The 24,907-nt window shown below is 47.6% G+C and overlaps 1 protein-coding gene across 1 annotated transcript; it reads right to left on the reverse strand.

Moving 5' to 3' along the window:
- Positions 1-13,257: 13,257 nt before the first annotated feature.
- On the reverse strand, positions 13,258-24,689 carry ANKRD33 (ankyrin repeat domain 33). The gene is made up of 4 exons (XM_033142528.1): positions 24,364-24,689; positions 21,729-21,858; positions 17,222-17,362; positions 13,258-14,048 (listed from the first exon to the last, which is right to left on the reverse strand). The coding sequence occupies exons 1-4, from the start codon at positions 24,673-24,675 to the stop codon at positions 13,273-13,275; spliced, it is 1,359 nt and encodes a 452-aa protein (XP_032998419.1). The 5' UTR covers positions 24,676-24,689; the 3' UTR covers positions 13,258-13,272.
- Positions 24,690-24,907: the final 218 nt, after the last annotated feature.

Raw genomic sequence — 24,907 nt, forward strand, 5'->3', positions numbered from 1 at the left:
TAAAGACTAGATGGGTCTCTGGCCTGTTTTGGCAGGGCTCTTCTTATCCTTAGCTTCCCCCTTTCTCCTTCCCCACCAGACGCTGAAGACAAACTAGGACAGTGTGTGCAGAGCAGCTATTTCCCACATCCGTGTGCCGCCCGCCCCCATCCCATATGCGTGCTGTGCTGGAGAAGTTAGATAAAGAAGAAAACAGCACAGAGCATGGAGATGAAATTATAAATCTTCCCCCTGAAAGCACTTTCTTCTTCTTCTTTTTTACACTGGATGGTCCTTCAGGTACTCAGGGCTGGGGGAATGATCGGGAAGAAAGGGAACTTCTTCTGTGTCGTCAAGAATTGAATTTCTGTAATAATAATAAGTGGGGGGCAGTCTTCAGAAAAAGCCACCAGAACTGTTACTTGCTAATAAGAACATTGACAAATACAGAAAGTTGAATCATACAGTTGGAAGGGACCCTGAAGATCCTTTTGCTTCCAAAGCAGAATTTCCAAATTGAGAGGAGGGCTGGTGCCCCAGGTGGCAGGTTATGGGGACAGCTGAGCTAACCCCATCCTGCTCTGATAACATGACATTTGGGAGAGAGAGAGAGAGAGTCCTGTGAACCAGGCCAGAGTGACATTTGAATGAAGACTTGGGCTATGCAGTTATACAGTTGTACCTCGGGTTACAAACACTTCAGGTTACAGACGCTTCAGGTTACAGACTCCGCTAACCCAGAAATAGTACCTCGGGTAAAGAACTTTGCTTCAGGATGAGAACAGAAATTGTGCGGCGGCAGCGGGAGGCCCCATTAGCTAAAGTGGTACCTAAGGTTAAAAACAGTTTCAGGTTAAGAACGGACCTCCAGAACAAATTAAGTTCTTAACCCGAGGTACCACTGTACCTTTAAAGCACACCCAAAGCACATTTTCCATCTCAAAGAATTCCAGGCGCTGTAGTCTGTCAAGGGTTGCTGGGAATTTTAACTCTGCGAAGGGGAACACTACAGTTCCCAGAATTCTTTGAGGAGAGAAATGTGCTTTTGGGTGTGCTTTAAAGGTACAGTATGCCCAAAGCCTGTGTCTACTGCAGCCCCACCCTAAATCTTTTTTTAGACACATCCATACTGTTTTTTTTCTCATTCCGTTCGTTAACTTTCTGGCTTCATCCTTACCCCTTCGGGGTCCATAGTTTAAGGGGAGATTGGACCAGTCAGCTTCTTAATCTTGATGGGTCTCCAGGGCATGTTGGATGGGCATGCTTGGCCTCCCCCACACTGCTAGAGCCCATTAATGCTGCTGCCTGAGGCAACACTTCAATCAGTTGCAGGGGCGGAGCAAGGGGGTGGGGGGTAGGCCACCCCGTGTACCACCCTGGGGGGTGACACTCAAGGCGGCGCCCCACCCCCGCGATCGGCGCCGCCTGCACGCAGCAAGTTTTAAGGCTGCAGCGCGCAAACAGCAGCGTGCGCTGCAGCCTTAAAAGTTGCTGTGCCACCTCACGGAAGGGGTGCCGGCCGCTCGCGCCTGCCACCCAAGAAGGCGGGCGCGAGCGGCCGGCATCCCTCCCGACCGTGCGACGGCACAGCAAGTTTTAAGGCTGCAGTGCGCGCTGCTGTTCACGCGCTGCAGCCTTAAAAGTTGCCGCGCGCAGGCTGTACTTGGGCTCTGATTTTTGTGTGAACCACTTTGAGCACAGAACTTCTTGTGGCATATCAATAAACTGACCGTGAAATTGACAACTGACCATTTTCACATCAACGCATAGCTTGCTCAGGAGACGACATCATCAGAACTCCAAGAAACTCCTAACGTGTATGACATGCATGCTTCTTATGCACGCTGTGCGAATTAAATCTTCAAAAAATATTTAAGTACATCTTTCCAGTAAATGGAGACTTTGGGTGCTCCCAGGGCTCAGCCACAGCTAGCGATCCATAGTTAAAAGTAGAAGTTGGCAAATGTGTCCTCTTTTTTGCTCTTCAAAATATGGCAAACCTCCCTCTGTGCCCCCCTGCAGGAGGAGGGGGTGTTGTTCTGTCTGGCAAGCTGGAATATTTGTGCAGACGGAACGCTTGGAAGTCGACATCACTGCATTGCAACCCTAGTCTTTTACATAAACACCCAAGCAAAGCTGTATTGGAGCTAGGGATGGGAAGACCTGCAAATGTCATTATCTACTCATGCAGTGTTTTAAATAAGCAAGATTAATTCCACTGACATGTTTTTTTTAAAAAAAGATATTTATTGAAAATTTTCAAAATAAACATACATAAACAACAACAAACAATAAAAACCAACTATAACAAACAAAAACATATAGACTACAACTTATTATTTCCAACAATTTCCCATCTTTGCTCACATCTTAATGGGACTTCCTCCTATCCCCTCCTTCTGTGTCCCTTGTAAATACCTTTCTTGTAACCTCCTAAATCTAATTCCTTATATTATTTTTACTAACAATTACAGAACTCTTTATATTCCTTATCCCTTAGTTCATTTTATCCTTACCAAATTACTTAAACCTATCTCATATCTTATCTTATCTTATCTTATCATTTTATATATCATAAATCTAACTACAACCTATCTTATTCTCAAAATATATCTAATTTTTAAATTTTACAATGCTCTTTTAAATACAGTTTAAATTTTCCCCACTCTTTATCCACCGCGTCGTCTCTCTGGTCACGGATTCTCCCAGTCATTTCTGCAAGTTCCATATAGTCCATTAATTCCACTGACATTTGAACCTGTTTGCAGTTTATAATTCCCAGTATCCTTAGAGGCATAGCTGTCAAGTTTCGGATTTGAAAATAAGGGATCAGCACCCACACCTGTCCCGGGGACAGTCTACGGTTCTCAGGGACAGTCCACACCACGGTAATCCCCCAGGCTACAAATTAATTTACACCAGGCTACACACCATCATCTTTCCCCACCTCAGGGTCTCTTTTCCGGGGAGCCTTCTCTTCTCATGAGATGCTTCAGGATCTATCCTTCCGCTGAGCAGCCAAGGCCGATGTCCTTCAGAATGGACACCACCCCCATCCATCTCAACTGAATAGAATCTGAATCACATGCACCACAAGGCCTATGCAGCCTCAACTTAAGGTGGCTCCTGGCCTGGCTTTTTACAGGCCCCAGCTGACTGCGCAACCTGGCCTTTGCAAAGGCCATATAGACAGATGCCTTTAGCTTCTGCACCCCTCCTTTGCACACCTGTCAACGCAACCACATAGGCATTTTCCACAACAGCTCTGCAGCACAAATCCCTTCTGCAGGCAGGTACCCGTTCGCAAGAAATGCGCTCCGCTCCCCACAGCGGACCCATGCTCCCTCGCCCTCTCGAATTTCCCCTCTGCAAGCTGCATCCATGGATAGAACATCGCACCTAAATATTTCACCCCCTCCTGACAGCACCACACACGGAGGGATATTTCCCACACACAGCTTGATGGGCACACCCCCCCCAATATATACCGTATTTTTGGCTCCATAGGACGCTCCGGACCATAGGGCGCACTTCGTTTTTAGAGGAGGAAACAAGAAAAAAAATATTGTTTTTTGTTTGCAAAAACAAAAAGTTTTTTGTTTGCAAAAAAAGAGAGACTTGACAGCTATGCTCAGAGGGAAGTCGTCGTGATCATTCATCTGGTACAAAATGGATATAATTGGGTGGTAGTATATGCTCTGTAGGGGCCACGGGTGGCGCTGTGGTCTAAACCACAGAGCCTAGGGCTTGCCGATCAGAAGGTTGGCGGTTCAAATCCCCATGACGGGGTGAGCTCCCGCTGCTCGGTCCCAGCTCCTGCCAACCTAGCGGTTCGAAAGCACATCAAAGTGCAAGTAGATAAATAGGTACCGCTCCAGCGGGAAGGTAAATGGCGTTTCCATGCGCTGCTCTGGTTGGCCAGAATTGGCTTAGTTATGCTGGCCACATGACCCGGAAAGCTGTCTGCGGACAAACATCAGCTCCCTCGGCCAGTAAAGCAAGATGAATGTCACAACCCCAGAGTCGTTCGTAACTGGACTTAACTATCAGGGGTCCTTTACCTTTACCTTTATAAACTCTGTACCTATTGTACAAATGTTTCAGCAGCTGGGTTACACACATCTATTTTACTATCACATTTGCCTCTAAGGCAACAAAGAATTCTGCATGATTCTGAAACACTCGTGGGTGTCTTTTGCGGTTTTAACTGTTTATGATTTACAGCACTAATGCTGCAGAATTCTTGTACAGGTCCAAAAACATCTCTGGAGACTGTGACATTTGCTTCATTTGTCCCCATGAGAGCTTCCCTGACTGTTTTCATAAGCAATGTTAACAGTTGCTTGGAGATATTTTGGAAATGCTAGGTTAGAAAAAAGAAAAAAAGGAAATGCTGAAGCTTGGCACGTGTAACAGGTTTGGGAATTTGCATTCATTTGCTATTTCAGCATATTGTGTAATGCCGCTACAGAACATTCCCACTGAGCCATGTTTCTGGGATTGGGTGGAGCAGAAAACAGATTTTTTTGGTTATTGTTTAGTTGTCTCTAAAAAAATAACCTTAAAGTGGTTTATAACAGCATCTATGGCGAGAGAGAGGTCTTGATCAGCATCATGCATGGTACACGATGTAGTGTTTTGTTTTTTAAATGCTTTCTACCTGTGCTGCAGTCCAGTAGATAGAGACTGCTGCCCCACCCCAGCAGCTATTTGCCTGGGAAGCTCCTGGGAAGCTACCATTGGCTTCCTTGGTGGTGACTGCAGTCCTAAGGAGTCCCTGCCCTCCTATGAATACGGTCAGCTTGCTCATCTCTTCTCTGTCCAAAGCAGTGCTGTCAAGTATCCCATTTCCCCCGGGATTCTCCCTTATTTCGAGCAGTTTCCCGCTGCTCTCCCTTATTTTTTATTTCCCTTAAATTTCCCGTTTTTAATGGAAGCTAACTTACTCAAACTTACTAACTTACTCAATCTTACTAACTTACCTATTAACTTACTCAAACTTACTAACTTACACAAACTTACGAACTTACTCAAACTTACTCAAACTTACTAACTTACTCAAACTTACTAACTTACGCAAACTTACGCAAACTTACTAACTTACGCAAACTTACTAACTTACGCAAACTTACTAACTTACTCAAACTTACTAACTTACGCAAACTTACTAACCTACGCAAACTTACTAACTTGCTCAAACTTAGTGACTTACGCAAACTTACTGACTTACGCAAACTTTCTAACTTACGCAGACTTACTAACTTACTCAAAGTTACTAACTTACTCAAAGTTACTAACTTACTCAAAGTTACTAACTTACTCAAACTTACTAACTTACGCAAACTTATGAACTTACTCAAACTTACTAACTTACGCAAACTTACTAACTTACTCAAACTTACTAACTTACGCAAACTTACTAACTTACTCAAACTTACTAACTTACGCAAACATACTAACTTACGCAAATTTACTAACTTATGCAAACTTTCTAACTTACACAGACTTACTAACTTACTCAAACTTACTAACTTACACAAACTTACTAACCTACGCAAACTTACTAACTTACTCAAAGTTACTTACTTACGCAAACTTACTAACTTACGCAAACATACTAACTTACGCAAACTTACTAACTTAAGCAAACTTACTAACCTACGCAAACTTACTAATTTGCTCAAACTTAGTGACTTACTCAAACTTACTAACTTACTCAAACTTACTAACTTACGCAAACTTACTAACTTACTCAAAATTACTAACTTACTCAAACTTACTAACTTGCTCAAACTTAGTGACTTACGCAAAGTTACTAACTTACTCAAACTTACTAACTTACTCAAACTTAATAACTTATGCAAACTTACTAACCTACGCAAACTTACTAACTTGCTCAAACTTAGTGACTTACGCAAACTTACTGACTTACGCAAACTTTCTAACTTACGCAGACTTACTAACTTACTCAAAGTTACTAACTTACACAAACTTACTAACCTACGCAAACTTACTAACTTACGCAAACTTACTAACTTACTCAAACATACTAACTTACGCAAACTTACTAACTTATGCAAACTTACTAACCTACGCAAACTTACTAACTTGCTCAAACTTAGTTACTTACGCAAACTTACTAATTTACTCAAACTTACTAACCTACGCAAACTTACTAACTTACGCAAAGTTACTAACCTACACAAACTTACTAACTTACACAAACTTACTAACTTACGCAAACTTACTAACTTACTCAAACTTACTGTATATCTGATCTGCATTAGAGGAAATGACACCACACACACACACACACACACACACACACACAAAACCTTCGTGTACCATTCCCTCTGATGCAGATCTGATCTCGCCCCCCTCCCCAACCCCACCAAATGCCCACCTTGCGCCCAGCTACACAGGCGGACCCAATCCCAGCCTGATCATTCCCCACCAGCAGCATCCTTTATTAAGAGTCCCTTCTTCAAAGACATCTCTGCCGCTCTCAACTTGGCTGCGACTGTGTGTGTGTGTGTCTGTTTGTTGTGGAGGTGGGAGTTAGAGACCCACGGGAGGAGGGAGAGAAAGCTCTCTACGTCACCCCACCCCAAAAAAAGCCTCCCTCGCCGTCTCCTCCTGCCTCTGCCTGCTTTGCCCCCCCTCCTTCCCCGGACGAGCCACGCGGCTCTTGCTGTCCCTGCGAAGATGATGGGGGGGGGGGGGCGATGGAGTGAGAAAGAGGTGCGGGTGGGGTGGGAGTTAAAGGGCCAAGCGGCTTCACAGGCAACCCACAGAGCCCACCTCTCGGTGTTTTTCTCCTGTGCTGCACGATAGCTCGCTTTCAGATCCAGGAGGACTTTTAAGGGTCTCTGACGCGGCTCTCTCCTCGCTCCTCACACTTGGCGCGCGCTCGGCAGCCGGATGTTGAGGAACGTGGGGCAGGAAGTTTGGGAAGCGTGGCCTCTTTCCCTAGCATGGTCCTCCAGCTGCGTGGGCGGCGAGGTGGGTGGGTGATCGATTCTCCTCCTCCTTCGGCTCCTCCTCCTCCCTCAGAGGCGCTCTAGGATTTCAGAGGGGGAGCAGCTCTGCTCTCCCCGGACTCCAACTCTCAGCTTGCCGCCCAGCCCTGGTTCCCCGCGCCACTGGCGCCACAGGGTAGAGACGTGCCTGGGGAGAGGAATATTCCCTTTGAAATAAAGGAAATTTAAGGGATATCAACAATCCGGGATAGCAGCGGGAAATGGCTTGGAATAAGGGAGTTTCCCGCAAAAAAAGAGAGACTTGACAGCTATGCTTAGAGGGAAGTCGTCATGATCATTCATCTGGTACAAAATGGATATAATTGGGTGGTAGTATATGCTCTGTAGGGGCCGCGGGTGGCGCTGTGGCCTAAACCACAGAGCCTAGGGCTTGCCGATCAGAAGGTCGGCGGTTCAAATCCCCGTGACGGGGTGAGCTCCCGTTGCTCAGTCCCAGCTCCTGCCAACCTAGCAGTTCGAAAGCACGTCAAAGTGCAAGTAGATAAATAGGTACCGCTACGGCGGGAAGGTAAACGGCGTTTCCGTGCGCTGCTCTGGTTGGCCAGAATTGGCTTAGTTATGCTGGCCACATGACCTGGAAGCTGTCTGCGGACAAACATCAGCTCCCTCGGCCAGTAAAGCAAGATGAATGTCACAACCCCAGAGTCATTCGTGACTGGACTTAACTATCAGGGGTCCTTTACCTTTACCTTTATAAACTCTGTACCTATTGTACAAATGTTTCAGCAGCTGGGTTACACACATCTATTTTACTATCACATTTGCCTCTAAGGCAACAAAGAATTCTGCATGATTCTGAAACACTCGTGGGTGTCTTTTGCGGTTTTAACTGTTTATGATTTACAGCACTAATGCTGCAGAATTCTTGTACAGGTCCAAAAACATCTCTGGAGACTGACAATTGCTTCATTTGTCCCCATGAGAGCTTTCCTGACTGTATTCATAAGCAATGTTAACAGTTGCTTGGAGATATTTTGGAAATGCTAGGTTAGAAAAAAGAAAAAAAGAAAATGCTGAAGCTTGGCACGTGTAACAGGTTTGGGAATTTGCATTCATTTGCTATTTCAGCATATTGTGTAATGCCGCTACAGAACATTCCCACTGAGCCATGTTTCTGGGATTGGGTGGAGCAGAAAACAGATTTTTTTGGTTATTGTTTAGTTGTCTCTAAAAAAAATAACCTTAAAGTGGTTTATAACAGCATCTATGGCGAGAGAGAGGTCTTGATCAGCATCATGCATGGTACATGATGTAGTGTTTTGTTTTAAAACTCTTTCTACCTGTGCTGCAGTCTAGTAGAGACTGCCCCCCCCAGCAGCTATTTGCCTCAGGCCTAGGAAGCTACCACTGGCTATCTTGGTGGTGACTGCAGTCCTAAGGAGCCCCTGCCCTCCTATGAATATGGTCAACTTGCTCATCTCTTCTCTGTCCAAAGTAGGCCTCATGGATTTTTATTTTTTTAACACAAATGTGTCAGCATAGAAATACACTGGTACCCCGGGTTACGTACTTAATCCGTTCTGGATTACAGTACGTAACCCGAAAAGGACGTAACCCGAACAATTCGTCCCGAAAAACCCCCGAACCCCCCGAAAAACACTCTGCGCATGCGCAAATCGAGCGCGCGTGTCGGGTTGCACTTCCGGGTTAGCAGAGTTCGTAACCCGAAAAGTACGCAACCCGGAGCGTACGTAACCCGAGGTATGACTGTATTTTGCTATCTCCCTATACAGGGGTACCTTGGTTCTCAAACGCCTTGGTACTCAAACAACTTGGAACCCAAACACTGCAAACATGGAAGTAAGTGTTTCAGTTTGTGAACTTTTTTCGGAAGGCAAACATGCTCCGTTTTGAGTGTTACGCTTCCAATTAGTGCCAGGCTTCTGATTTGAGTGCCACACTTCCGTTTTGAGTGCCACACTTCCGATTTAGGTGTTACACTGAGGTGTGCCTGTTTTTGCTATTTATTTTACGTTTTTGTTATTGTGGCTTTTTGTTTTTGTGACTGTGTGGAACCCAGTTCAACTACTGATTGATTGATTGGTTGTGTGACTGCAGTACATTGTTTATTACTTTCATTTTATGGACCAATGGTCTCATTAGACAGTAAAATTCATGTTAAATTGCTGTTTTAGGGGTTGTTTTTAAAAGTCTGGAACGGATTAATCCATTTTGCATTACTTTCTATGGGAAAGTGCGCCTCGGTTTTGGAACGCTTTGGTTTTGGAACGGACATCCGGAACGGATTAAGTTAGAGAACTAAGGTACCATTGTAATCTAATCTGGTCCTGTTGGCAGTGATGGGAACAGCAACAACCAAGCGGACACATCTCTGAGGTTTTGTTTATTAATAAACGCACATACAGCAATCACTTTCAGTTTTATTAAGGGTTTCCTAAAATCAAGAAGACGTAAAGGGCCCCTCCTCCTTTTGCCCTGGCCCACCCTACACACCCAATAATATAGGGTGAGCACTTAATCATTGCAAAAAGAAGAAAAGGAGGACATGTACCACCAACAAAAGAGGACATACAAGGGCAGATTTGCATGGAATGTGCGTATCATATATACCAGGCATAGGCAAACTCGGCCCTCCAGATGTTTTGGGACTACAACTCCCATCATCCCTGACCACTGGTCCTGTTAACTAGGGATGATGGGAGTTGTAGTCCCAAAACATCTGTAGGGCCGAGTTTGCCTATGCCTGATCTATACAGATGCAAATTTAGAAATAATTACTATAATTCACATAGAAATACAGTACACCTCATCATAGCAGGGAGGACTGGTACCAGGTGACATCTCAGCCTGCTGCCCAGGTGCTAACTGTCGACGCGCACCTGTGCTATTTACCTCTTAAACTGGACTGGCACCAGAGAGCTCTTTGAATGGAGCAGGGAGAGCCAACATGGTGCCTGATTGTAGGCCATGGGAGTTGTAGCTAACAACATCTGGAGGACCTCCTGTATTCTTGGAATAGAGCACTTTTGTAAAGTAGGACACGGAGACACCCTATCAGCAAAATAAGCTCTCTCTGGACAAGGCATCAGGAAGGGCTAGAACTGGGCTCCTGTTGTACTGTGTGCAACTGCCCCAAGTGAAGCACGTCTCTGGAGCTACTCTGCTGCCCACCAGTCTATCCTTACTGAGAAGGTCAATAATGGCCTCCTGGCTCCCTCTTGGAAGATCCCCTCAGGTCAGCCCGGACAACCTGTGTGCATAAAAGCAGAGCTAGGATGGGCTGCCCTCTCCAAATTATCCAAGATACGTCACCATCATGGGGTATTGCAGCATCATTTTCAGAAGGGAACTTTGGGTGGTTCCTACTTGGTCCTAAAACGGACGCGGGTGGCGCTGTGGGTTAAACCACAGAGCCTAGGGCTTGCCGATCAGAAGGTCGGCGGTTCGAATCCCCGCGACGGGGTGAGCTCCCATTGCTCGGTCCTAGCTCCTGCCTGCCCACCTAGCAGTTCGATAGCACGTCCAGTGCAAGTAGATAAATAGGTACCACTCTGGCGGGAAGGTAAACGGCATTTCTGTGCGCTGCTCTGGTTCGCCAGAAGCGGCTTAGTCATGCTGGCCACATGACCCGGAAGCTGTTTGCGGACAAATGCCAGCTCCCTCGGCCTATAGAGTGAGATGAGCACCGCAATTTCAGAGTCATCCGCGACTGGACCTAATGGTTTGGGGGTACCTTTACTTGGTCCTAAAAGCACCATACCGCAAGCAGGAGAAGTCCACTTGTATCCCTGGGGTGGAAGAAGGAACTCATCGACATTTGCAAACTCCTCTAAGCATTAAAATTGCTGCTGGTTGTGAAGCTCCTGTTCCCCAGAGCTGTTGATTTCTGAAATTAGTGATCCTTTGTGCTTTTTCGGCCAGAGGCCAACCTTTTGGAGGCCACATGGTAGTGGTGGGTGGGTTCAAACCAAAAGTGGGCGTGGACACAGTAGGAGTGGCTAAATCTGGCAGTAGGCAGGGCCACCTCACTCTCTCTATAGTGCCCCAACACATGCACATACACATCCCATGCACCCATGCACACACATGTACAACACATGCCATACACAAAAACACACATGCAAAACAAACATCCTTTAGCCATCCAGTCACTTATTCCTTCTCTCTGTCTCTTTCTCTTTCACACACTGGTTTGGAGGGGATCCAAAATTTCCGGGGTTAGTTAATGAACCTGCCCTCCCAGGCGCTCCCTCCCCCCTCCCCCCTCCAAACAATAAGGCTTGAAAAAAGCATTGGGGAGATCTGTCAAATCCCAACTTTACTGTAAAGCTTACGGTACAGATGGGATTTGTCAGGAACTTTTTGCCAAGTCAGCAAAATGCAAAACGGTTGTGAGACAGGGGTATAGTTGACAGTGCTGTGGTAAAACCTGAGTCTCTTTGCATCTGTATGAGAACTGTGAATATTTTCAGACGAGCAAATTGGGGCCTAGCTAAGGGTGAAGACGGAAGTAATATTTAAAGAGAAGTCGCTGGGGATTCGATACTTATATAGACTGTGCTCATCTTCCTCCCAGCTTCACAGTTTTCAGGACAGGTGTTACAAATGACGACAAAACCACTTTGGAGATACGGGAGGTGACGTCACAGGTGCTATTGTGTTATCTGGATGACATCACAAGTGCTAGCCACAGTTCACTTCTGCTGCCCATCACCCCAGAGCTTGAGATCTGGTGCAAGAGAATGGTATATAAAGGTAAAGGTAAAGGTACCCCTGACCGATAGGTCCAGTCGCGGATGACTCTGGGGTTGCGGTGCTCATCTCACTCTATAGGCCGAGGGAGCCGGCGTGTGGCCAGCATGACTAAGCCGCTTCTGGCGAACCAGAGCAGCACACGGAAACACCGTTTACCTTCCCGCCGGAGTGGTACCTATTTATCTACTTGCACTTTTTGGTGTGCTTTCGAACTGCTAGGTGGGCAGGAGCTGGGACCAAACAACGGGAGCTCGCCCCGCCGCGGGGATTCGAACCGCCAACCTTCTGATTGGCAAGCCCTAGGCTCTGTGGTTTAGACCACAGCGCCACCTGCCCCCTTTAGAATGGTATATAATTTGCACTAAAGGTGGAAAGGGCATTTCCAACCCAGCCCTGCTTATCTACCAATGTAACTTCCATCTTCACCTCAACGTAGAAAGAATTTCCTTGGAAGCAACAAGGGCTTGGTGAGATTGAAGTCTTGGGGTGAGCTATATGTCACACCATCAGTGTGAACAGGGGTGGACATTGGTAATATGGTGCCCTGAGCAAGGAATTTCTTTTGCCCCCTTTCTATTAATTTCTTTTGCCTCCTTTCACAATAATTCCTTTTGGTACAATTGCTTTTTTATGGAACATCTCAGTAGGTACCTGTATAAATATAGGTTGTTGTTGTTGTTGTTTTGCACTCCTTCGGCTTGGTGCCCTGAGTGGGGGAACTCCCCAGACTAAATCCAGCGCTGATGTGAATGTATGCGGCCGTTCCCTGATGCCTTTTTAAACAGAGTTGCTTTGAGAGAAGGGAATTTGGAGTGGAAAAGTGTCTGTTTGTGTGCAGGGGTGGGGGGAGCACCTTTCTCTGCACTATTTTCCTGCTCCAAAATCCCTCCACCCTAGAGCTCCGTACGTAAGGGCAAACACACATCTGAAACCTGGGGAAATGGGAAAGGGGGGTTGATGGGATCGGGCAATTTGGAGCCGAGAAATGGCAGGCAGGATGGGGATTAAACACTTTCCACTTCCACTGCTCTACTCTGCGTTCCCTTCCGCAAGAAGCACCCGAGTCCTGTTCCACACACCCCACTACCTAGCCTGGCAAGAGCTGGTCAAGAATGATGAGTGGGCAATAATGTTATCTAAAACCATTGGAATAGAGACTTCCGGGGAGAGGAAGGTGGCGGACTAGTCATCTACTGTCCACACTCCGTCGACAGAGATGTGGTGATTAATGACAGGCAAGCCATAAATCTTGGTTATTATCCCATTCTCTCTTGGGAAACAGGGAGAACAGGGATTAACTTCTGATGCTCTGAAAAAACTGCTTTCCACACTGGGGGACTGAGTAGTTTCAGGGGATCTGGACAGGGATGAGTGAAGTTATTTAGAGCAAGGAACCTCCATCGTGCTCAAACACTACATAATAGTCCTTAGGGTCAGTCATCAGGACATAAGGTCAGCAAAATGTCCCTTAAAAAATTACTTTTGAGACTGATGAATTATGAAAGAAGTGATCTGTCAGCTCCCCTCCCTCAAGCCATTATGACTTTTTGCCTTTGCCTTTGCCTTTCCCCTTTCCCTTCTCTTTCTTCTTGGGTTTCCCTTCCTCCTCTTTCTTCTTCTTCGCTTCTTTCAGCTCCTTATAGCGCCACTTTGGCAGCTCCAGCATGTGCTTGTCCTGAGAACGCGGCGGCACGTTCTCCTTGGGTGGCGACTGAGCAGGCGACTTGGTGAGTTCGATTTTCGGGACGGGGTAGATGCTGTTATGGCGCATGCGCAAGGGGAACGACAGCAGCTTGACGATGGTGCTGGGGGGCCGGTAGGGCTCCAGAACCCGGGTGGGTGTCATGAGCTGGCCATTGCAGGCCGACGCGCTAACCATGGATTTGGCATCAGGATCCGGCGTGTACTCCTTGAGGATCTCGGGCACCGAGAGTCTCTGCTTCCCCACTTCCGGCGGGCTGTCGGGGCAGACGGTTTGGCAAGCAGTGCCCACGAACGGACTGGCCAAGCAAGTGGTCATGCGCACCATGTGGTCCATCACACCATCCGGCTCAGGGTCGTGCGGGAAATTTATGGTGAAGGTGGAGCATATTGACTCCGACAGCCGCTTGGCTCTGGATTTTGTGACCATTGCTTGCGCCACCAGCTCGGGCAGAGCAGGCCACTGCGGCAAGTACTTGCTGCAGAACTGCTCGGCGCATGGGCGCTGCAGAAGGGTTCTGATTCGGACAATTGTTTCAAAGCGCCCCGTCAGGGCTGCCCATTCCCGTGCTGTCTTTCCTTTCACCGGGTCCACAGCTGCAAGGTCAGCTCCTAGGAGAAATAGCAAGGTGTTAGGGAGTCTGCCGTGGTCTATTCCCTTTCAGTATATAGTGCAGAATGAATAGGGCAGGGGGTGGGGGTAGTTCAGTACTGAGACTCCGTACCCCCCCCTCGAGAGAGCTTGGATTGGCTAATGAACAAGAGTGCCTCCCAAGAGCCCCCCACGGAGGGCTCAAAAGATGACACCTTAGAGCCCGGAGCCTGGTGGGGGGACACTGAGGAGCAGTCAGTGGAAAGGATGAGCTGGGAGCTGATAAAAACAGGACACTTGAGCGATCAAGGGGCGTCAGGAGAAGGAGGGCCCTCCAGGTCAGGATTAAAAGCTGAGAGTCAAAGTGGGTGTGCAAACAGTCCCAGTCCTGCTGACTTTCCACCCCTTGTGACTCCCTGCTCCTGGAGGATTCTGCATGTTGCTGAGCAATGCGTCAGACTGGCCCAGAGGAGGAGGCCATCCCCTCGAAGCAGCCTTTGTCTGCCCGGGAGGGATCCAGAATGAGCACCAAAGGGGAAGGGCATGCCTAGAGCTTAGTTTCAGCAACGCCTTCGTTGAGTTAAGACAAACCAGGGACATTGCTGTATTGCTGTTTTTTCCCTGCTAATAAAAAGCTAAGTGTCTTCCATGTGTGTGCCTGCCCTGTGACTCACCTGGCTTGTTGACAGCTCCTTGATATCTGAGCTCCGGCAGTTCCTCCTCAATATTTGACCATTCCTGCCATGACACCTCCATGGGGCTCATTACACATGATAAAGGTAAAGGTCCCCCTGACCGTTAGGTCCAGTCGTGGACGACTCTGGGGTTGCACGCTCATCTCTATAAGGCCGAGGGAGCCGGCGTTTGTCCGCAGATAGCTTCTGGGTCATGTGGCCAGCATGACTAAGCTGCTTCTGGCGAACCAGAGCGGCGCACGGAAACGCCGTTTACCTTCCCGCTGGAGCGGTACCTATTTATCTACTTGCACTTTGACGTGCTCTTGAACTGCTAGGTGGGCAGGAACTGGAACTGAACAATGGTAGCTCGCCCCGCCACGGGGATTCGAACCGTTGACCTTCTGATCAGCAAGCCCTAGGCTCTGTGGTTCAGACCACAGTGCCACCCGCTGTGACACCTCCATGGGGCTCATTACACATGGTACTCGCCATATAACTTTTGCATGCCTTAATTGCACAAGTCCTTTGGACAGGAAAAGATCTCTCTAGTTCTCCTGTGCCGGAACCAATGGGAAGAGTCCTTCTGTGGGGTGAGAGCAGCTATTTTTGGAGGTGTGGGTGACTTTCATCTGGTTCATGGTGAGTAAGGAGGTGGTTAGAAACCCCTAGCTTGTAGTCTTGATCCTGAATCAGCGCGCACGCACACACACACACACCTCTTTCCTATTTGGACTGAATAGAAAAAAGGCACAAAACCTGCAAGCATGTTTATTTTGGCCCATAGGTTGCCGTTAGATGGCACTGGGGCACTCATGAACCAGTCACATGTTGTCCTTTGTAAGTGCCTGTAGATGGCAGTAGGTACAAAGTGAAAAGGCAACTACAGAGTTAGACCAAGAACATGAGCAGGCAGAGCTTCTGGTTTCCATCACTGGCACAGGAGTGGAAATACTGGAGTACAGTACTCGGATTGCAAATACTAAGGGGGCTTATCAGAAGTTACGCCTAACGTGAGTTATTCAGTGTTGACAAGAGGTGAGTGAAAAGTCACTAGCTATCGAGACACTCTTTGGGAACTCAGTCTTGAATGAAACCTTTTGCTTTGTGTTTCTGAACAATCGGCCTTTTTGCAAATACAGTGACACCTTGGTTCTCAAAAGGAATCCGTTCCGGAAGTCCGTCCGACTTCCGAAATGTTCGAAAACCAAGGCACGACTTCCGATTGGCTGCAGGAGCTTCCTGCACTCAATCGGAAGCCGCGTCGGACGTTCGGCTTCCAAAAAGAGTTCGCAAACCGGAACACTCACTTCCGGGTTTGCGGCGTTTGGGAGCCTAAACGTTCGAGTCGCAAGGTGTTCGAGAAGGAAGGTATGACTGTAGATCAAACAGGAGAACTGTATTTGCTTTGGAGGCTGAACAGTAAGGGGAAAACATCCTTCCCTTGGATTTGTTTCCATAGGTAAGGCATGGCAGGGTGTCTGAGCCATCTGCCCATTCTCACACTCTGGGCATTGTTGGACAGCTGGGCCCATAGCTGATGGATTGTTCATACCCTCCAACATCTCTCTGATGAAAATAGGGACGTCCTACTCAACAACAACAACAACATTTATACCCTGCCCATCTGACTGGGTTGCCTGAGCCACTCTGGGTGGCTTCCGATATATATAAAAACAATAAACATTAAAAAAAAACTTTCCTATACAGGACTGCTTTAAGATGTCTTCTAAAGGTTGTACAGTTACTTATCTCCTTGGCTCAGGGGTCAGATAACTTCATACCCTCCAGCATTTCTCTGACGAAAATAGGGAGGTCCTAAGGGAAAGCGGGACGCGGGTGGCGCTGCGGTCTAAACCACAGAGCCTAGGGCTTGCAGATCAGAAGGTTGGCGGTTTGAATCCCCATGACGGGGTGAGCTCCCGTTGTTCGGTCCCAGCTCCTGCCCACCTAGCAGTTTGAAAGCACGTCAAAGTGCAAGTAGATAAATAGGTACCGCTCCGGAGGGAAGGTAAACGGCGTTTCCATGCGCTGCTCTGGTTTCGCCAGAAGCAGCTTAGTCATGCTGACCACATGACCCGGAAGCTGTCTGTGGACAAACGCCGGCTCCCTCGGCCAGTAAAGCGAGATGAGTGCGCAACTCCAGAGTCGTCCAAGACTGGACCTAACGGTCAAGGGTATCTTTACCTGTACCTAAGGAAAAGTGGACATTCTGGGATCAAATCAGAAACTGGGGTGGCTTCTGTAAATCCAGGAGTGCTCCTGGAAAATAAGGACACTTGGAGGGCCAGACTGCTGGTGTTTGGCTCTCAAAGCAGCAGCAAGTGGCTGGTTCTAGTTGCCATCTTAATTTCCCACAATGCTACTGACACAGCATCATTATTGGGGCATTGTAAGAAATTGCAATGGCAGCTAGATGCAGCAGCCACTGTTGAACACTTGAAGGATGAGCAGCAGGTGTTAAAAAAAAGTATTCAAAAATCCTTTCCTCGTGAACTGGCTAATGAGGAGTGACATACCTGCCATGAGCAAAGCTGCAACACAGTCGTTCCTCCCCTGTACTGCAGCCTTCATGAGTGCAGTCAGACCCCGCAGGTCTCGCACCTCCAGCTCCAGTGTTGGGTAGTAGTTCAGAAGATAGTTGAGAATAGTGATGTGTCCTTCATGGCGAGAGAGAGAGAGAGAGAGAGAGAGAGAGAGAGAGAGAGACAGAGACAGAGACAGAGAGACAGACAGAGACAGAGAGACAGATACAAGAGACACACAGAGAGAAATAAAGGAAACGGCGTTAGGCATTGAAATGTTTCTCAGAGGTTTTGCATGCACTAAAGACCACAAGAGTTAAGAAGAAGAAGAAGAAGAAGAAGAAGAAGAAGAAGAAGAAGAAGAAGAAGAAGAAGAAGAAGAGGAGTTTGGATTTGATGTCCTGCTTTATCACTACCCAAAGGAGTCTCAAAGCGGCTAACATTCTCCTTTCCCTTCGTTCCCCACAACAAACACTCTGTGAGGTGAGTGGGGTTGAGGGACTTCAAATAAGTGTGACTTGCCCAAGGTCACCCAGCAGCTGCATGTAGAGGAGCGGAGACACGAACCTGGTTCCCCAGATTACAAGTCTGCCACTCTTAACCACTACACCACACTGGCTCTCACAATGAATGATTTTCCTGTCCATGCAGACTTTCCTTTCCGTCTGGGAATTGAGTGGTTCATGTCTACCAGCCTGACACAAGCCCAGGTCACCAATGTCTCCATGTGAAGCCCTCCGAAATATTAGGTTCATGGCTTGGGGGGTGCTCCTTGCTTCTAAATTATTGCCAGTGGCTCAAGTGTCTTTGGTGGAGAGTAATGCCCAGGCCTAGGTGTGACTGATCCATCCATCAGCTGTGGCCATTCCTGGACTGGGACAGCTTGGCCTCAGTTAACCAGTGTTAATAACTTCCAAAATAGATTACTACAATGGGGGTGGAGCTGCACTTAAAGATGTTATAGAAGCTGCAACTGATGCAGAATGGCAATGCCTGACTGTTATCTAGCGCATTGAGGAGGATCACATTACCCAGATCCTCAAAGCCCTACAATGATTGCCAATAAAGCTCCACTGAGCTTCAGAATTTGAATGATAGATGTAAATACCAGCCAATCAAACACTGGTTCGGCTGTCAGTCTTGGCCTTCTCTCCATGCTACAGAAAGACGGTTTATTTCCCACCCACCCCTATTCTGAAAAGTGCTTTCCATTAAAATAAAACAAGGAAAAAGGAAACATTATTTTAAAAGGTGTGTTTGGGAGAAGAACACAAGAGGGTATTTCATGGTAAGGTCACAGGCACCAGCCAATCAGTGCTATGCACAGCTAACTGCTTCTGCAAAAAGCACTTCCCTATTCTGCTTCTTTCTTGCAGAGTTCAATCCTGGAGAAAGAAAGATGCATTTGGATTGAACACAGTGGATACACTTCCAAACATACTCTTTTAGTTTAAATACATATCAGCTGGATAGCTCAGTTGATTAGAGTTTCGTGCTGATAACGCCAGGGTTACAAGTTCGATCCCCATAAGGGATTGCTGAATATTCCTGCATTGCAGCAGGTTGGAGTAGATGATCCTCGGGGTTCCTTCTAACTCTACGACGCTATGATTCTTGACTATTATTATTATATTATATCTACTCCATTGTTTCATATCTCCCCCATTTCACTTTTGGTGAATTTAACCGTCTTGAGTTGTTTTTTTTAATTGGGTCTGTTTTTGTGGTTCAGCCATCTATCAATCACAGGCATTGTTCACGCATAATACTCAGCCAAACCATGGCTAAGCAGGATGAGGGTGCAAGACCAAGAGTGGCTGCTTTGCAGAGTTAAGTCATGGTTTAGATTAGAATTACGTCCAAACCTGAGTGCATGGTCTGCCTCTTCCAAACAAACTGTCAGGGATTTGCCTTCTCCTCGCGAGGAGAGCCCGGGTGGAGGTCCTACTCGTGAGGAGAGCCAGGGTGGGAGTACTCCTTGCGAGGAGAGAGGGGAAAGAGATCCTCCGAGGGGGGAGGATCAGGTCAGGGAACTTCCTCGAGAGAAGGTCTTGCTTAGGTACAGGGATCCCCAGCCACTGCTGTCATCTGACTCTTCTCAAAGCCTGTCGCCAAAGCTCTCTCCCACAGAAGAGGAGGAGGAGGAGCAGATGGTCAGGGATGCAAGAAGAGACCCAGCACCACCAGCCAGATACGATCGGAGGGAGAGTTGCAGCTTCCGGCACAGGTACAGCGTCAGGGGGCTAGGAGACCCAGAAGACATCGTTTCAGGGTGCCGAGGCTTTGGTGCTGGGCGGGAAACCGGAGAGGAGCACTTCCGGATTCTGCATGTTTTTAGCTAGCTCTGCACTGTAAATAAGTATGCACAATAAAGTAGTCTTTAGAGTAAGAGGACTCTGTCGTTACTTGTGAGCAACCCCCTGGGGTATCCTGAAATAAACCACGGCCAATAAGCCAAGAACAAACTGCAGTAGCAGCTTGTGGTTTGTTAGAAGCGAGACAAACCATTAGCCTGGATTTCCATAGAGCCAAACTATAACTTAGCTCCAGGTAGCATGTCAGCAGCAGGACTAGGGGGAAGAAAGAACCAGCAACCTTTCTTGCTCTGGGCAACTACACACTTGTCTGTTCACACTTAGCCATAGTTTGGCTTTGTGTTACATGCAGTCTGGGCTACAGTCTGCACAAACAAATTACAGGGCGCTAAACAGACAAATACATTAGGAAGGGAAGGAAGTGTGAAACGGTAACTCCTCTGCAAATCTGGAATGCCAATAGGGGCCTGAATTCAAATGTGCACATCTTGCATTCAGAATATTCATCAAATTTGATCTTTATTGAGATGACACAATTTGGCTTCAATTTTCACAGAAGAATGGCCATCTGCAACCTGAGCTCATCGTCACCTTTCAGTAAACCCCTTCTCATTGCCAGAATGCTAATTCAAATAATCACAAGATATCTATCTATCTATCTATCTATCTATCTATCTATCTATCTATCTATCTATCTATCTATCTCTATCATCATCTGCTTGCTCGTAATCTATATATATGAAATTGTTCAAGTTAGATGTTTGTTAATGATCGCCTTTCTCCATAACCCGTTGATCGATTCTGTTCAAATTTGGACACAACGTTCCATGGCCATATGGGAGTGATCATATGTACTTACATTGTACAAATACCACACCTTTTCCCAGGTAAAAATGTGATTTTGTGCAAAGAAAAAATAGCGCCCTCCAGTGGACGTTAAACAGCACAGCACACCACACCCATTTCCAATCCCACCTCCTCCTCTCCCGACGTCACTGCCACCATCCAATCGACAGGCAGACCGGCCGCAAATGCTGCTGCTGCCTCCGCTGGCGGGTATAGAGCCACGCTGGGCGGAATCGCCATTTTCGCAGTTTGCGGCGCTGCCTCGACCGGGTGTAGAGAGAGGCCAGACGACAACATCGCTACTCACATTTGGGGCCTCGCCTTGCCCAGCTCCAGAGCGAGGCCACCTGAAAACGCTAATTGCTCCGCTTCCAAGTTTCTGAAGCTGCCTCCAATGGCTGCAGACAGGGCCGGCGCGTCCATTAAGGCAAACTAGGCAGTTGCCTAGGGTGCCAAAATGGAGGGGGCGCTGGCCAGGCTTGGGCAGGACGGCGGGACGGGCGAGCAGCAGCTTCTCCACTACAGTGAAGAAGGTGCTGCTTGCCCCCTACACCACCCCCCGGCTCCTGCTAAAGCAGGCTTGGGCGGGGGGCAGGCGGCCTCTCCATCACCCCCCACCTCTCCACCCCCCACCTCCTGCTAAAGCAGGCTTTGGCGGGGGGCTTTGGCGGGATGGGCGAGCAGCAGCTTCTCCGCTACAGCGGAGAAGGTGCTGCTCGCCTCTTCACCACCCCCACCTCCCGCTAAAGCAGGCTTTGGCGGGGGGCGCCAGAAGGTGGTCTCGCCTATGGCGCAAAAAAACCCTAGCACCGGCCCTGGAGAGCCAGGCAGGACAAAGAACCTCATAAACTAAAATAGTAGTAATAATAAGTTGTAGAAATGAAGACAAAAACAGGAGGGGCAAACGGAGAACACGCAGACTGAACTTCAACGAGATCAGGTATAGATAAGCATATGCTTTCTCTTTCATACGGTATCTTACTTTTCCATTTCACCAAATCAGCCGCAGCAAGGCGTGGCCGGGTCAGCTAGTTAAGCATATAAGAAGACCTTGCTGGATCAGGCCAGCAGCCCATCTAGTCTAGCATCCTGTTCCTAATGTGGCTAAAAGGAAGCCCATGAAAGCCCAAAAGCAGGATTTGAGTGCAAGAGCGCTCTTCCACCCTGCAGTTTCCAGCAACCGGTACTCAGAAGAAGCGGAGAAAGGACGCAGCCTGTCATCAGGGTTAGTCGCCCCTGATGTCACTATTGGAAGCAGAGCAATCCTGGCCAGATGCCCAGCCTTTCTTGTTTCTGTCTCCCACCCCTGCTCAACTGTATAAAAGCAGGACACTTCCTACCTGCCTGAGCTGCTATCATGAGTGCTGTGTTTCCATCATTATCCTGATGATTGATATCTATGTAGGGACATTTGCTGAGAATGGTGACAATGTCTATGAAGCCTTTGAAACACGACACCAATAGGCCGTTCTGTGGAGGAAAAGGGAACAGGTGTTAAGATTCAGCCACTTGAGCAACTGGTGCTACCTCTCGTACATCTTTCCTGCCCATCTTGCCCGTTCCAGAAACACAGTCCTTTGGTCCCAACAGGGTGGCACTTCCTGCTCCAGGGGTGACTCCGATTGCTCTCCCAGCAGCTAAGTCCAAAGCCTGAGCTCCAGTCACTGATTGGTTCCAGCACCTCAGCAATAATAGCCAGTGCCACTCGTATAGCATTCCTGCCACTGCTACCTATCAGTCAGGACATAGCACAAATGTTGTGGTTGTGTTTTTTTTTATTTAAAAAAACCCTAAATTATTTTTTAAAATGCTTTAAATACTTGTTTCTAATTGTTAATTTTATTGTTCATTCCTTTTGTAAACTGCTCTGGGGTTTTATTACAATCAAGCAGTATGTAAATTGTCATGAAATGCAGTGGCACCTCGGTTTTCGAACATAATACGTTCCGGAAGACCGTTGGAGTTCTGAGACGTTCGAAACCGAGGCGCAAAGGGCAGTCTGCAGATTTAATAGAGAAAATTGAGAAAAATAACATATACACTCAGCGGAAGCTGTTCGACTTCCGAGGCGTGTTCAAAAATGGAAGCTTTTACTCCCGGGTTTACAGCGTTTGAAAAGCGAAACATTTGTCAACGGATCAGGTACAGGTAGGTAGCTGTGTTGGTCTGCCATAGTCAAAACAAAATAAAATAAAAATTCCTTCCAGTAGCACCTTAGAGACCAACTAAGTTTGTTCTTGGTATGAGCTTTCGTGTGCATGCATCCTATAGGTATCTGACGAAATGTGCATGCACACGAAAACTCATACCAAGAACAAACTTAGTTGGTCTCTAAGGTGCTACTGGAAGGAATTTTTTATTTTATTTTATTTTGATTTGTCAACGGAGACGTTCGAAAACCGAGGTACCACTGTAAATACAAAATGCGGCTGATACTTTTCTTTATTTACCGTGCATGGAAAGATAGTACAACTGAACACACGAGGATGGCTAGAATGCCATGATAACACATTTCAATATTTTTTTCATTCTTTTGCAATATTTATAAACCACTCAGGAACAAAGTCCTTTGTTTGCGTTATCGATAGCAGGGCACCAATGCTGACAATCAAGGGGAGGGCCTGCGGCTCAGTAAGCATGACTTGCATGGAACAGTTGCCAGGATCAATCCCTGGCATTTCTGTATACGCAGATCTGGGAAAGACTCTTGGTTCGAAACCTTAAAAGAGCCACTGCCAGTCAGTGTGGACAGTAATGAGCTAGATGAACCGATGGTCTGACTCGGTCCTAATTTCAGTCCCAGGATAAAGGGATGGTGGGACACTGGTCACAGCTCAGAGGAGGGGATGGGCTGGGAAGTGTTAGAAGCAGGGCTCTTGGGGGATAGCGAAGAAACAGAACAGGCTGAGGAGGTTTCCAGTTTGGATGCAGGTGCCGACAGACAGCAAGGACACAGGAGAGGTAGGCCATGCAGTTCTCCCTCAGAGCTACTCTGACAGCTTCTCTGATGATAGCTTGCCAGCCCCCAACCCACGCCTAGAATGATTGTCGCGTGTTGCCATGAAGTGTGCCAGGCAGACACAGAGGGAGTCCCTTGGAGCTCGCCGTAGCAGAAGATCCCAGAGAGAGGGGCTAGGGAGTGAAGGAGGGGCTGACAAGCCAGTTTGAACAACTGGCTTTCCTTTTACAGTGGTACCTCAACTTACGGCGATAATGCGTAGGTCGAAATTTTCGTAAGTCGAAAGGCGCTATCTCCGGAGGGGAAAAAATTCCGTAAGTCGAGAAAACCACATTTAAAAACTCGCAAGTCGAGGTATCGCGCCGCCGCTTTCCCTTCGTAAGTCGAAAAATTCGGAAGCGGCGGCCATTTTTTCCCCTTCCGGAACTCCTTCGGAAATCGAAAACGTCGTACGCCGAGGAGCTCGTAAGTCAAGGTACCACTGTAGATATATCTCTCTGTGTCCTTTGTTTTGCTTTCCTTCATAAACTAACTGCAACTTCGCCAAGTGTCTCTTTCCCTCACACCTGTGAATGATCTGCTCTGCCTGTCGGCTCCCCGACATTACCAGATCGGTTGTAGTGTGGACAAATGGCCTTCCTGAGGTAACTGTCTAATTCATTTATGCCTTTGACTGCCTTTCGTTTTGCACACCCCACCTGGTGCCACCCAGCCAAACACATAGTCAGTGAAAATTGATGGAGCTAGGCATCAACACATAGCGGAGTGGTATAATGACCACTTTGCTGTGCAGTCACCACCCCACAAGGCATGTCGAATTCACTGCATGGCTGGGATGGTTTACCAATAGCTTCCTGTTAGGGACAGCGATGCTTCGGGTGGTTTTTTGGACTAGAGAACGGCCACGATTGGGCTATGGCTCTGTTCTAAGGAATGGCTAAGAGTCACGGCTTTCTATACATCCCGGGGCCATTGTATTGCTAGCTTTTTGGTGCTGCTGTGAGAAGTCCAGTTACCCGTCCATTGATGTCCAGCTCCATGACTTCCTCCCTGGTCACCCCGCTGTCAAGTTTCTCCTGCAATAGCTTTGCATCGTTCTTGAGACAGATCTGGTAGAACGTGAGCGCCGCACCATCATCATTGCCAGATGGGGCATGTTCATAGACGGGGTACACAGAGTCATCAGAAAGGATGCTGCAGGTGTCTGATCCTCCCCTCTTACTCTCCCCCCCTTCGTCCTCCTCCTCTTCTTCATAGTCTAGATCAGGGTCCGACTCATCTAGGGCGGGCGATGTGTCTGGCTCTCCTTTCCTGCTGGCATCGGTCATCCAGACCCCTCAACGCAAGCAGTGTTTGTTGTCGTTTTGGGTGCCCATGATTGTGTCAGTCTCGATGACCTTTTCCCTTGTGCTTGACTGCCCTCCTCAGTTACACACTGGGGATCTGTGAAGCAAAGAAGATGCAGAGACAAAGATTAGCCGCCCTCAGTGAACAAATACGACTCCCCCCCCTTTCCTGAACATTTCATGGGTTTGAGAGATCATTTGATAATCCCTTAAT

The sequence above is a fragment of the Lacerta agilis genome, chromosome 2 (genome assembly GCF_009819535.1).
Source record: "Lacerta agilis isolate rLacAgi1 chromosome 2, rLacAgi1.pri, whole genome shotgun sequence".
NCBI lineage: Eukaryota > Metazoa > Chordata > Lepidosauria > Squamata > Lacertidae > Lacerta > Lacerta agilis.

Coding starts and splice junctions, on each gene's coding strand:
- ANKRD33 (XM_033142528.1), bottom strand. CDS start 24,675: ATGACCGATGCCAGCAGGAAAGGAGAGCCAGACACATCGCCCGCCCTA. Junction 21,859..24,363: donor AGCTGGACATCAATGGACGG/GTAACTGGACTT, acceptor TTTCCTCCACAG/AACGGCCTATTGGTGTCGTG. Junction 14,049..17,221: donor TGCAGCTTTGCTCATGGCAG/GTATGTCACTCC, acceptor TATTTCTCCTAG/GAGCTGACCTTGCAGCTGTG.